Genomic DNA, 14602 nt, shown 5'->3' with positions numbered 1-14602 from the left:
AATATAAATGATTATACAAACATTTTGATCTTTGGGTCTATTGGATGTTGTGATCAAAACATTGGTCAGAATGAAGCTGTTTTATTTGGTGGTGCCAAACAGTTAATTTGCTGGTCATACATAAAACTTGACTAACAATCCAGCAATGCAAGTTAAAAATCCCTCATAACAGCTGTGGAATTAAATTCAGTTAATGCTCTGGAATTTAAAGAAAAATCTAGTCTTAGCATAGATGACCATGAAACGACAGGATTGTCATAAAGCCATGTATACACGAATGTCCGTTGGGGGAGGGAATCTGCCACTCTTACTTGGTTTGGCTTAAATGTGACTAGGCCTCTATAAATAAGGTTGACTTTTACATGCCCTCTGAACAAGCTTAATAAATCACTCATTGGAACAGAAACATTACATAAAAATTTAAAAAAAGCAGATGGTTCACCAGGCACGGACATCAGAAATGAAGATCAAATTGTTCTCTGCCTAATCAGTATTTGCAAAGATCTCCTCACAGGTATCTGGGTACTAGTATCTAAATTGTTAAATCTGATTCATGAACCAACAGTCTGACATAATCAAGTTTGAGGTATCTGCTAAATGGACAATCTTGTAGTCTCCTCCATCACAATTCCTTGGCACAATTCCTGTCCCGCAAATGGGACAAATCCAGCAGAGTTGATGACTGGACGAGATACAGGAGGGTGGGTGTAGTCCTGCGAAACCGCAGGCGTACCTCCTGACCCCATGAAGTGTCATGTCGTCAAGTCTAACATGGACAGAGAAACTTGCCTGTGATTACCATTTACCATCATACTTAAACTGATGGTTCAGTCTCCCACATGAATAACACTTGGAAGAAACACTGGGATTTGTAATTGGACAGAATGGAAAGAAGAATTCAACATCCATTATCAGGAATGGTTCAATAGAACTTTCACTCTTCAAGCTGGTCAAATCCCAAAGGACACCACTGCCAGACTAGGTCTGCAGTAGGTAGGAGCACATCATCAGAAAGGACACCGCCTACTTGACCTTGTCCTCAATATTCTACTTATGGCAGTTGCATCTCTTCACGATATCATTCCTCAAAGTGATTGACGGCATTATTGTGATTACAGGCAATCAAGTGTGAGCATACTCAAACACAACAATGTCACTCAAAACTAGTCAAGACTTCTCTGAGGCCTGTAAGTTCCTGAGATCCCAAGCTTCATGCTGTCTGCAGCTTAGCTCCTGATAGAGTCATCCATGGCGATAGGGTTCCAGACAAAATACGATTGTGAGGACTGGAAGCCCCTAGTCATGAAACAGCCACTTGAGAACCCGCAAATAGACAGCCCCAGATGAAAGTCATACTCTATTCATGTGACAGCACAGATATGGTTAAGATGTTATAGTATAATTATCTGGCATCCACGCAATGATTGTGGAAGATTGTCTGGGAATGTTCCTTTTCCAAAAAGTCAGGCAAATCCTATCTGGTTAACCTCCGTCTAAACAGTCTACTCTCAGTCATCAACACAGTGATAGAAGATGGCATCCACAGTGCAATCAAGCAGCTCTTGCTCTCTACTAACCTGATTGCCAGTTTGGGTTTCCCCAGCATGAACAAGCTCCAGGTTTCATTATAGTCTTAGATGTACTGAGCTCATGAGTTAAATCTGAGATAAAATGAAGATCAGGTTGTTATTTCACTCTGTTGGAAAAGCAGTGCTGTCCAGTATCCAGGCAAATGAGTATGTTTCACAGCATCTGTCTTAATTTTTCAAAGTCAAAGAAGCTTAGGTGTTTATTGACCTCAATGATAAGTACTTTGAGGGAAAAGAAGTTTTTATATTGTTAAAATATTAAATGAAAATGTGTCTAGGAACATGATATGCAGTGCAATAAATCCCTTATTGAAACTGGTTGGAAATATCAGAATTGTTCTATTATGTATTGTTAAGATGATAAAAGTTTAATACAAGAGTTCTCTCAATGCCTTGAATGCTAAATACTAGGTATGATTTGCTACAAAACCAGAATATCCCAGAGGCCATTTGCTTCCTGTTGTGTGCTCAACTATTTCATCTCAGCCATGGGGCAGTATAAGTCATGCATAGTTTATGAATTAAATCAGTCTGTAATCCTTGATCAGAATGTGCACACATGTATATCTATTGTGTACAGGCTTAGTCTCATCATAAACATCAAATTGCATCATGTAGTATTTTGACATTTGAAATTCCCTAGGCTTTTTACAGGTAATGACATTGAGGCAGTTATAAGATTATTTCCGATTAGCCACTTACACTTGGTATGTGACTGAAACTTTAGAACAACACAGACCACGTGAACAGGCCCTTTGGCCCACCGTGTATGCTCCGACCAGGATGCCAATTTTAACTGATCCCATCTGTCTGCTCATGGTCCATGTCCTTCTTTTCACTGCCTATTCATGCTTCTGTCTAAATTTCTCTTAAGTTTTGTTCTAAATGGTTTTGTCATTTATTTAATACTTTCCTCTTGTATTTGACCTCCCAAAATGTGCACCCTAAACTTGTCCAAATTAAACTCCATCTGCAATTTCTCTACCCAACTTTCCAGCTTCTTTATATCCTGATGTATCCTTTGACACTGATCTGGCTTAAGAGGATATAAAGGTCTCTGTCAGTGCCCTCGTAATCTCCTCCTTTTCTTCTCTTGATATCACGGGATGGATTCCATCAAGTTTGGGAACTTGTCAAGACACCCAACATCTCATCTTCCTTAATATCAATGTGAAATAGAGTATCAACATACTCCTCCTGATGTGACCATCACCCCATGTCCTTCTCCTTGGTGGATATCATTCTAAAGTATTACTAATATTCTCACCCACTTCCAGTGGCTCCATGCATAAATTCCTGCCTTTGTCCTTGAATGGAATTGCCCTTTCCCCAGCAAGCCTCCTTCTAATATAAATATAAAATGCCATGTCTTTTTTCCTACTTGTTAAGGTCATTTTATGGACAGCTTTAGCTCTCCTAATTTTTCATTGAATTTCTTTCCTGTTTTCTGGTCTGATTTCAGTTTCCTAAACCTTACATATGCTTCCTTTTCCCTTTTGACTAAATTTATAATGTCTCTCATATCCAAGGTTCTTGAACCTTGTCATCTGTATCTATCTCTGCATTTTTCTTAAAGGTAGTAAAATGTCTTTGGCTTGGGTATGCACCATTACATTTGATCTTAAGGAGCAGCTCCCTCTCCTTAGCTGGCATCCATATAATCCTGAATAAATTTCCACTACAACCAAATGCTACAAAAGACTCATTTAAACCTTCCTAGTTTCTAGCTGACTCAGCACAGGCCAGGGAATAACCCACAGATTTTTGAGCTGACATTTCAAAATACTGTGACACTGTTACATTTATTTTGAATCGTTTGAGAGAGGTGGATACTGTGTTTCGTCACCTCTTCAGCTACCTTGGAAACTTGTGAGTTTTTAAATTCATGCATAATACCTCTGAAATCCCAAGGATGGATGTCTGCTAAATTCACATACTGAGTGTTCTGAACAAGAGTGGTGTCTCAAGAAGGCAGCAAACAACATTAGGGATGCCTTCCATCTGGGAGATGTCCTTTTCTCGTGTCCACCATTAGGGAGAAGGTACAGGACTCTGAGAACCTACAATGATTTAGAACAGCTTTCTCCCCTTTGCTATCAGAATTCTGAGAAGTCCATAGAGACTACCTCATTATTGCTTTTTCCCCCACACTTTTTTTTGTATTATTTATCATTTTTATGTCTTTGAACTGTACTACTGCCGTAAAACGACAAATTTCATGTTGTATAATAGATTTCAAGATCTCAGAGGTTTCAAAGGTACATTTAATGTCAGAGGAATGTATACAAAATACATCCTGAAATGCTTTTTCTTCATAACCATCCACAAAAACAGGGGAGTGCCCCAAAGAATGAATGACAGTTAAATGTTAGAACTCCAAAGTACCCCCCCCAACTCCCCTCCCTCCTGTGAGTAAGTGGCAGCAAGCAACGATCCCTGCTCCCCCCACCGGCAAAAAAAAGCATCAGCACCCGCCCTCAAGCGTGCAGCAAAAGCAGCAGAAAAGACACAGACTTGCAGTAATCCAAAGACTATGCATTCACCCGATATTCGACATACCACAGGTTCTCTCTCTCTCCCCCTAATAAGGGAGAAAGAGATGTCTCTGTTTCACAGTGAGAGGGGAGACATAACAAACAACTCGCTGATAATAAATTTGATTCTAAATGTTTGGATATTCCCAATGCATCACTCCCTTATGTAATAATTCTATTTGCAGTAAATGCTACTCAATTCTGATTTTTGTCTGGAAGTTAATTTTTTCAGTATTTTCTGTAAAGAAATCTTTAGGCGAGTCTTTTTTCATTTATGTGACATTTGCTAATGCAATAAATATTTTGAATGCATTCTGATTCCTACATTCAGATTTGAATTTGATTATGAAAGAGTATCAGGTCATCTGTACTCTAAAGATATGAGCTTTAGTAATTTGTATATTTTGGTTGTAGTACAGAGTACCAACTGCCCCTGTGTTTCAGTGTGTCCCAAAAGTGGTATCAAATTTAACAAATTTTGTTAATTGTGCATTGGTGATGATGAATTCTTTCGTCATCAGCCTGCCAGGAGATATTAAGTTTGTTTTAAGAATTGTAAGTGCTTAGTGTTTGTGACAGTGCATGTGGGGGAAAATGAAATTAAGTAATTTACTCTTTCATTCAAAGTAGTTGATAACTGGTTTTGCTAACCTGAGTCGTTATTCTGCTGCTCTAATTATTTGTTTCGATTTGTAGTAATGTACAATATCTGTGGTTTTTATGTCAATATGCCTTCCCTTTTGTATTCCGTATCTTTATACATGCTGTATGTAAGAATGTAAGAATTATTCCAAGGTGAATTCTAACACATAAATAAAAAATGTTGTTGCATGTGAATGGACCATGTTAACTTTTTTTAGGAATAATACATAATGTATGAAATGTAACATTCATTTTTTTCATCCAACATAAGGAAAATGAAGCAGTTTTTAAAAACATTGGGGTGAAATTGAAATTCAACACTACAGTAACCTTGCTAAGTGGGAGGACGTAGATGACTTTGCTCCCATACACGTTGATCATACTGTTAATTGTGCATTTGGGGAAGTGCTCTAATGGGTCCAAGTTAGCCGGAAAGGAGACTGGTTCATTCTGCCTTGAATCATTCCCTAGTTACCAGTTTCAGAAAAGTGATGTTTTTCTATGTTGATAGCAATGAGTTATAGCAAATTGTTGTTCTTGTTGACAAATAGTTTGAATAGGTGAGGTAACACTCTCCTCTCACCTAAGTATTGTCCTGCCCATTGGAAATCACCTTGATATTGTCACTATCTCTGGTTCTTCATTGCTACAGGGTGTAAATCCTGAAGACACTCTCACTGTGGAAGTGCCTACACCAAAATGGCTATAATTAGCTCAGAAAGACAGCTTACCACCACCTTCTCAAGAGCAATTACAGATAGAAAAGCTTTCTTGGTGAAGTGCAGGTCCTAAAAATGATTTTTGAAAGACCTTATTTATCACTCAATTGTCTATTTCCTATGATTTTTCTCTCTACTGAAATACTAACAGGAAGGCAAATTTAATGCAATGCCTGGTAGAGTAATATACCTTCCTCTGATATCTCAAAAGCTTTATACTAATTTTGCATATGTTTTCTTTTTCTACCATCTCTAGTCTCATTGAACCAGATGAGGGGTGGGGGTGGTTTGCAGATGGTTTGTTTACTGCTAGTAATCTTGAGCTGAGAGGAGTGCAGGAGCAATCTGGTGTGAAGTTTTCTCATTTGTTGAAACTGTGATAGGTTGAATTGGACCTGTGTATGCTATTCTCTGATTCATATTTCTTTGAAACTTGGAAGTGTAATTCTTTTTGATAGTTAACAAAATCCTTCGGTAGTAAACTGGAAGTTTTGCAGATCCTAAAGGAATTTTTAAAGTCCTGAGGCATGAATCAAATTTGTTAATATGTTCAAAACAAATCTTTAGCAACTAGTAAATTTACTGTATTTGACACTGTAGATGCAAGTTCAATTATTACTGGAGTAGGAGAGTCTCCTTATTGTGCATTTGTTAATTGTATTGCACTACCACTGAAATAATCCTCTCAGCATTGCTGTGGATATTGTTTAATTCTTTAGTAATAAGTACTAGTGTTTCCAAAAGCGAGAGTCTTGTCAAAGTACAGGTTACATTTTGGAAGTAAAATTCCATCAGGTCAATATTGACTGAGGCTTTGATCTTAGTTCCATTGAGAGAAAATTCATCTGCTTCTAAATATGCTTTTATATATTATGATACTTTTCAGTGTTTTGTTGAAAGCTGTGCTAGTATGCATACTGTAACTGCTTTTTGTTTTATTTGAAAGAGAATATAGCAAGCGGTATTGAAGCAGGCAGAAGTATGGCAGTTTGACTCAGAAACTACTTTGATAGAATGGCAGCGTGTGAAATTGAAGAATTGTTCCTTTTGTATACTTTCCTGTTCATGTTCCATCTACGTGCTTGATTGAGTCTTGTCCATAATTAATGCTCTGCTTTCAAGTACAAACACACACACACACACACACAGATGCTGAAGGGCTGCTTGGGTTTTGTTATTGTGTCTGATTTGTGCATGCATTTGTCTGCATAGTAACTATTATTTGATTGCTGGATCCAGCCATTTATCAATTGACTTTAAAAGAAATGTGTTCTATTTTACTTGAAAGGTACTGCTACCTTTTTGTTAATAGATCAGAGCTACATCCATATTTGTTCAGCGGTCTTTCAGGCACCTTCTCAGACATTTTACAATTTGTCCTTAATCTTCAAACAGTAAAAATGTAAAAAAAAAATGAGTGAAGTGACATACCTATATTATGCATTGCTTTCAATGAATTGTATTATATTTGGAAGTACTAAGGAAAATATCTAGCTTGGGTGATTGATGGTTGGGTTGAGTTGTTCTCCAACCTTGGCAATTTACTTGTAGACGTTTCATCGCCATATGAGGAGACATCATCAGTGCACTGTTAATTGAGGTGTCCTCTGAATGCTTGTCCTTTTTATGAATATTATATGTATTATATTTCTATTTCCATTTTGAACTTGACTTTCTTCCATGTTGCAAACCAGAGAAAATACCTTAGTAGCATAATGATTTTATTCTTTCCTGGGAGGGAAGTGAGCACCTGTTTTAGATTTCTTGTCTATCATCAGTTATCTCTTTTTAGTCAATGATTTATTCTAATATTGTCCCTTGGTGGCCGTAGTAACTGGTTATACAAATGTAGAATTGGAAAGGTGTCAGCAGTAAAATGTCAATGCAAATATTTGATGTGTGAGTATAAAGTGACCAAAATGATTCTCTTGCATAGTGTAATGCAAAGATTGCTAAGAACAGTACATCTGCTTGGATGAAGCCTTAATAATATTACTAAACAAGTTGTACTTAAATGGCTAACCTAGGAATATTTCAGTAGTGAATGGCGTGGCTGAGCATCAGGAGGGTGAACAAGTAGCTAGATTTAGAATAAGAGAGACAGCAAGGTGAAAAAAATGGAGGATGAGCTAAAGTAAACATTGGACTGGAGGCAAAAAAAAATGAAGCTGCAGAAGAGCAGGGGCTTTGTCTTGGTTTGTGAAAGGTTGAGGCCTTGGCAGAAGTGAGGATGATGTCAGCCAATAAAGAATTGCAAGGGCAGGAAGTAATGCGATTTAATGGGAGAGTTTTGAGTTTCAGTTTATGAAGACCAGAACTTCAGCTTCAGCAAGAAGAGCTTTAAAAAGAAGGAAGAAATATTTTTTGTTTACATAGCATCAGTAATGTCTGTTTCTGCGCATGTCACTGTGGTTTACAAATCCATGAAGCACTTTTTCAATTGTAACTGCTGTTGTAATATAGGTAATGTGGCAGGTAATCAATGCAAAGTAAGCTTCCATAAACAAGAATGTGGTATGGGATGCTGGTTGCCTGATAACTCTGCTGCTCTGTTTTTCTAGATTGTGTGATGGATCTTATTTGTCTGAGGACTCAGTAGAGAGCAGTTAAATCTTAAAGTTTCAACTCAGAATATATCAACTTTACAAGTTTGGTGTAAAATTAGCAGTTATTCCATTGCTTAATATTATGTCTGTCATCACAATAACACAGTGTGCCAGAATTAAATTACACCAAGGTTAAGAGTTTATATGTTAGAGACAAACTGGTTATGACTTTTGTTCAGAAGCGGTTCAGTTACAAATGTACTCTGGCAATGGGGATACTTGTTTGTAAAAAACACTTCAGGATCCTGTCTAGATGATTTCACTTTTTTTTACTTGAGCATATGTTCTGATATAAATGTGTTTTCTGACAAATTGCTTGTGACAGGGTGTTCCAGAAAAGCTTTCATGTAATAATGCAGAGACTCAACAACCCATTGTTCCCTGTATGTTGTTGTCAAGGTAGCTCATGGAGGAAGTGCTTTGTGCAAACACCATGAGCAGGAGTGATTCAAGGGAGCATTTAGTGGAACTGTCAGGGTATTGAGAATCGTAGTGTGTGTGACTGCCCAAGACTGTATCTAGTAATTTGAATCAATGTATTCAAAAGAAACCACACACACATTCTACATGTTGTTCTTATCTTGATATTTTTATATGAACGCAGGAAAAAGATTTAAAGGCAATACCGAAAGTAATGTTTTAATTAAGAATTCTATGAACATTTTCGCAGATTGCTTATAATAATCACTAATAGTTAACCCAGGTAGTTAAAAGGCACATATCTGTGTGTTTAATATGGTGCAAATGGAAAAAAAACAGGAGAAGATTCCCTGACAGTAAAATGTTTTTGATGAATTCCGACTGTTGCAGAAGAAACTGGAAGAAAAACACAAGGTCTCACAATTGACAGTGTTCCTTGGCCAGAAATAATTCTTTGGTGGCCTTGTGCCTATTAGTACTCTTAGAAACAATAGGAAAGGAAATCCCCTCCCTGTAGTTTAAGAATACACAGTTAGGACAGCCATAATAGGCTGTCCCTTGAGAGAGTTGAACACCTGAATAAGAACACTCATTTAAAGGCGTAATACATGAAACATATAAATATTTAAATAAAATCAATCTTTTTCCTGTTTTAAAAATCATAGCATCCATCTTTAATTACACACATATAAATGTTTTGTTTTTAGATCTTGTTTGAGTGATGAATTTATTTTAGAATTCATATAGATGGTGTCATTGTACATGCTCTGAAACACTGAGCCCATGAGGGGGTTCAAGCACACACACTTTGCCTATGGGTTTCTCCTTATCCCACCCTGCCCTCCTCTCCTGCAATAATCCATCCACTTCCCACTTTGAGGCATGCATGTATGCACATATGCCAGGCTCCACGTCATCTACTGATTCACTGAGAGGATGGGGCTTAAACTGCAAAATAGTGATCACTGAGCAGCACCACCCTTCGATTATAGAGGTAGGTCAACGACAAAACACAGACTACCTTCAATGTCTTGTGTGTCATTCATCAATGAATATGGACGATGATGAAATTCACCATGGCCTTCTGGGCACCAGCACAGTTCTTTTGTCCATCTGAAGAAAAGTGAGAGGAAAAATATTTGATAAGGAAGTCATCAAACTCAGCCCTAAACTTATAGTCCATGATACAGTTATAATCCTTGCCCTCCTGTATTCTGCTGAGACATAAAGCACCTTAAAGCAATGAATTGAGTTGGCTTTATTTCTTACATCTTTCACACACATGAGGAATCGATATTCACATTATTTTCATTCGTTCATTGTCACCACAGTATCTTCACAGACTAAGTGAACCAAGTCTGTGAAAACCTCTTCTCCCTGGTCAAGATCTGTAGAATTAAGGGCCCTATCATGCTAACTACTCTGGAGAGTGGGCCAGATTGTTTACGTCCTCACCTGACTCCTGGAGCAGGTGTTCACTGTAGCAGGTGGAGGGAGGGGTAGAAAAATTAAGGATGTTCTACAACTTGGAAAAATTTAACATCCTGAGTGATTCAAAGCAATCCATGGCCCACACTCACTGAAAATGGAGGAGGAGCATTCAGGATAGTAGTGAGAACCTTGCTTACATTTGTCAAGAACACACAAGAACCCAATGCAAAGAATGGAAGGTGAGCACCAACCTACTAAGCACACCTGTCTCGCCCACAACAGAGTCAGGTGGGTCTTACATTGGCCCCATCAGTCACCTCAGAAACATCAAGTTGGTTGTGGACGCATGTCCTGAGGGTCTGTATAGGAAGGAGATCTGTGTTCACTAGTTGGTGCATTGTGGTACGTCAAAAGATATTTTTGCCTTTATTCACACCTTTTGAGAAATACACTTTGCCTAATCTGCATTCTGTTTCATTGAGGAAAGGGATGATTTTGGCTTAATAGCAGAGCAGTAATTGAAAACCAACATTTGTAAAGAGCAGTGGTTAACTTCTGTGAATTTATATCATCTATTTTAGAAGGTTTGCTTGCTGTTGGCGAATGAAATAAGCTGTTTCCCAAGCATGCTTTTCATTCTTTGTCCTTGACAACGAAAAGACCCTGAATTTTGATGGGAGTATTTAGCACATTTTTCTGATGCAAACATGAGATGACTAGCCCTTCCACTGGCCAGGCTATTGTGCAGTTTCCTGTGCATCCAAGCACACAAGAGTGATGGGGCCTCACAAGTTGTCATTAAACCTCCAGTGCAGTTGAAAGCTGAGTTGATATGTAGGGAGTAGGAGAGAACGCTACAGAATATCTCTTGTTTTTTTTCTTTTAAGTTTTAATTTTTGAAATGGTTTCACATAGTTATTTGCAGTGATGTATAACTACTTTGGATGGGAAGATCAGAACAAATACAAATTAAATAAGTGGGTTTATAGAGTGCATCCAGTGTGTGTAAAAGAACAGTGATGACATACTTGTTCATGCCTAAGGTTAGAAGAGTTTACTGATCCTGCACTTACCTTTTGGTTTAGTCTTGCTTTGTGCTTTGCAGTCTGTCAGATTGTTTTCTCAGTAACTGTTTTGTAAAACATTCAGGCAAACTGCTGAAAACCTTGGTTGTTTCTCTTTAGTTAGCTGGAGTTTTTCCAGAACTGTAGGAAAATACAGGATATTATAAGGTTTGAATTTATATCCGGTCAACTGAAGGTACTTTCATTAAACTCCGTATTTTTTTGGTCTGTTTCGAGTATTTTTGTAAGAATGTGCAAAAGCTTGACATAAAAGTTGGGGTCAACTATGAGTCAATGTTTCAAGACTTTTTTCTCTTGGCGGAATGCATGTTTAGACTGCCCTACATGTCTGAAACTGGTATAGGGAGGAATTTGTAGCCATCAAGATTATTACGTCGCTCGGTATCGTGCTTGCACTCATCTCTGCACATGCTGCATTTTGCATGTATTCTAATCTTATGGTTGAGATTTAAAAAACACAAATATGAGGCTATATTTGAAATTATTTATTCAGTAAACAAAAATGGGTGTGTTTAGGAAAACTTCAGGACATTCAATGAATATTTGATATACAGCGTAACACAACATGAGAATTATATTCATAATGTTGAATCAACATTTTAGAAGGTGGTCTCCCCATGGAAATATATCTTGCAAAGTGTTGGTTATACTGTATTGTAGGAATAATCAAGTGCATTTGTGAAACACTTTAAATCAGAACCTTTTTTTTTGGTTTGGTTGTTGATATGTTTCTACATGTGCATTGGAAATATGAAAACAATGGTTCCTGTGAAGCGAGAATTGAAGAGATAACTATACATTTAAGCAGAATGTGATCTTTTTTATGACTGCGGTGACCAGATTTTGTTTCTTACTGATAGGGATGGGGAATGGAAATAAATGGATCATTCACCCCCCCCCCCCTCACCCCACCGGAACTCAGTAACAAATGCATTCTGGAAAAAAAATGCTTTCCAAGTGGCTTGCTTTTGATTTTGTATGCAAACCACTTACAATTCTACCTTCCACTGTAGTTACAGATGACAGTCAATGCTTAAAATGTGCACTTTGAAAGTGCTAAATGTCTGACGGTTCCGCTTTTTGTCTTGGCTGTGAAGTAGATATTAGAATATTGCAAATACAGACTGTGAACAAACATGCTATTTTTTGTAACTATAAGTTCAATGGTAATACAATATCAAAAACAATGACCTGACAGTCTTTTACCTGATACTGATCCCAGTCAGTATAGAAATCAGAAGTTAATCATCAGTGAATTTGGATAGGAATTTAGTAGTGTCAGAATTTAAAACAAAAAATTTCCAAATATTCACACACATACTGTAAATTGTTTTTGCTATTTTTGTTTGGGGTTTTGTCCTGGATTTGCTTCACCAACAATTACATGATTGGATATAATTTGAAGTCTCTGCATATAAATATGTAAAAAGTTTCGACAGCAATCAATTTAAAACAAATGTCTAACCCTAGGAACTAGTCCACATTTCATTGTAGAATTTTCTTGTCAGTCTGCTCCCTGGGGCAAAAAAAATCCACAAATGGCTTTAAGAAAGAGCTTGCATCAAACAGCTGGTTAGTCTGTAAGTTAGCTCACTGGTTGTTTGCAGGTAGATTTAGTTCACCAAGGAGTGATTTGTGATCAGATATTTTCATGACCTTCCTGAATCATTTAAGAGATGTTGACACCCGCTGTCTGTCTTCAAATACCTAGTGAAATAAGTATCCAAAAGACATGGATTTCAAAGTAAATACTACACATGAGGAATGCAGAGCAGTTTACTTCAGGTGACAATCATTGTAAAGAATTTTACTTCTGACATTTGTGCACAAATTCTTAAAATGTTTTTTAAATGATGAAAATACTGGATATTTGCAAGTACATTGCCTTTTTTCTAGATAAATCCTTTTCATGCCAAACTATAGCTTCAATTATCATATTTAATTCTCTCTACTTCAGGCAAGGATCTATCCTATATCCAAATATACTATATTGCTGAGGTTACAAATATTTGGATAGGAATATGTACACCACTGCAGTTATTTTGAATTGTTTTCTTCCCTGTAATTTTCAGAGACATTTGGTTAATATATTTGCTGTTATCTGTTTGTCCCCAGATAAATAAAACCATTGAAATTTAGCATATCTCCTGTAGGTTTATCTCTTCCAAAGCACAGTTAATTCATATTAATTGTAGTTTCTGATTCCTGAATAGAATAGAATTGTAGGAACCTCCTTCTTAGCATTTTAAAGACGAATCCTTTTAGCTAGTGTCTTACTTTGGAAGTAAAAGTATGAGCTGACGACTTTGTAATGAATAGTAAAAATACAAAATAGATGAATGCTGACCTTAATGCAAACCCAGCAGCCCAGTGATCACCTCCAGAAAGTATTTAGAAAGTGTAAATGGAGAAGGTTATTGAAACCCAATGCAACACACTCAAAATGCTGGAGGAACTCAGCGCGCCAGGTAGCATCTACAGAAATGAACAAACAGTTGACGTTTCAGGCCGAGACCCTTCTTCAGGACCCAATCTTCTTCAGGTTTCAGAACACTGAAACCCAATGTTCTTCTGATATTCCTCCAGTAGCGTGTTGATGTTTTAGCTGAGCTTTGCTTTACTGTTTCACCAACAGCACCAATGTGACCGTATTGCATTTCACAGTTCTTTCCATAATCATATTTCATCCTTCATCGATCTGGGATTCTGACAAACAGCAACTTGAAAACTAATATTTTTTCTCTTTTCCTTTTCATGCAGAAATCATTGATGACCTCACACATTTAGTGGATAAAACGGACTCCAGAATTCAGAATGAAACAAGACGTGTCAGATTGGTTGATAAGAAGTCAACTTCTTGTGGTATGCAGATGTATTTAATATAGACCCTTCAATCCACCAGGTGGCATTATATTGTCTTTTATTAGATTTTCCTTGAATGTCCTCCCTTTCCCTCACTTGTCTATCAGAAGTAGTGTTTAGGAGTTGAATGTATTTGTAAATGTACTGTTGTTTGGAGTCTTTTGTATTACAAAAGAAGAAGCCATTGCTTTATGATGTAATTTGCATATGCAGCTGTTCAAACACTAAGTGAGGATTCATTGACAGTAATTCTCACCTCCTTGCCCTCTGTAAGGGCTCGGCAGCTGTTACCAGTACACACGCAAGTGACCTGCACCCAGGCAGTCTAACTTCCCAAGAGCACATAGCTTCTGCCAAAGTTATCTGTTATTAATGGTGCCTATAATTAGATATTTTCCTAAATTCTTTTGCATTGGAAACATTTAAAACCATTTTCTTTTCAAAAAGGAAGAGACAGATTTACTGTAGTAATTCATGTGTATTTGAAAGTTTCTTTATCTTTCATGTGATCCTTAAAATTGTCTTACTTTTAGTACTATATTGAATGACTGGTGTGGTCTACTTTACCATTTTCTCTTGTTGCCACTTTCACCTTTATTCATTAGCACCTTATAATTATATGCTTTGATATTTAAGATACTTTTTTGTTTGATAATTAACCATTTTCACAACAAACACCTCCTTTCTTTTGCAAAAATGCAGATCACTATTGCT

At 37.1% G+C, this 14602-nt stretch overlaps 1 protein-coding gene across 4 annotated transcripts in view; it reads left to right on the top strand.

Annotated features, from left to right (window-relative positions):
• The window catches only part of stx8 (syntaxin 8), a 189291-nt gene that overhangs the window by 123955 nt on the left and 50734 nt on the right, over positions 1 to 14602 (top strand). For all 4 annotated transcript variants that reach the window (XM_063074370.1, XM_063074371.1, XM_063074372.1 and 1 more), the window contains one exon: positions 13787 to 13888. In XM_063074370.1, coding sequence (XP_062930440.1) covers positions 13787 to 13888 — 102 coding nt within the window. The remainder of the gene's footprint in view (positions 1 to 13786; positions 13889 to 14602) is intronic.

This window comes from Mobula hypostoma, chromosome 22 (genome assembly GCF_963921235.1).
Source record: "Mobula hypostoma chromosome 22, sMobHyp1.1, whole genome shotgun sequence".
Taxonomy (NCBI): Eukaryota; Metazoa; Chordata; class Chondrichthyes; order Myliobatiformes; family Myliobatidae; genus Mobula; species Mobula hypostoma.
The sequence above is the reverse complement of the archived record's forward strand: the minus strand, read 5'-3'. Positions and strand labels throughout refer to the sequence as shown.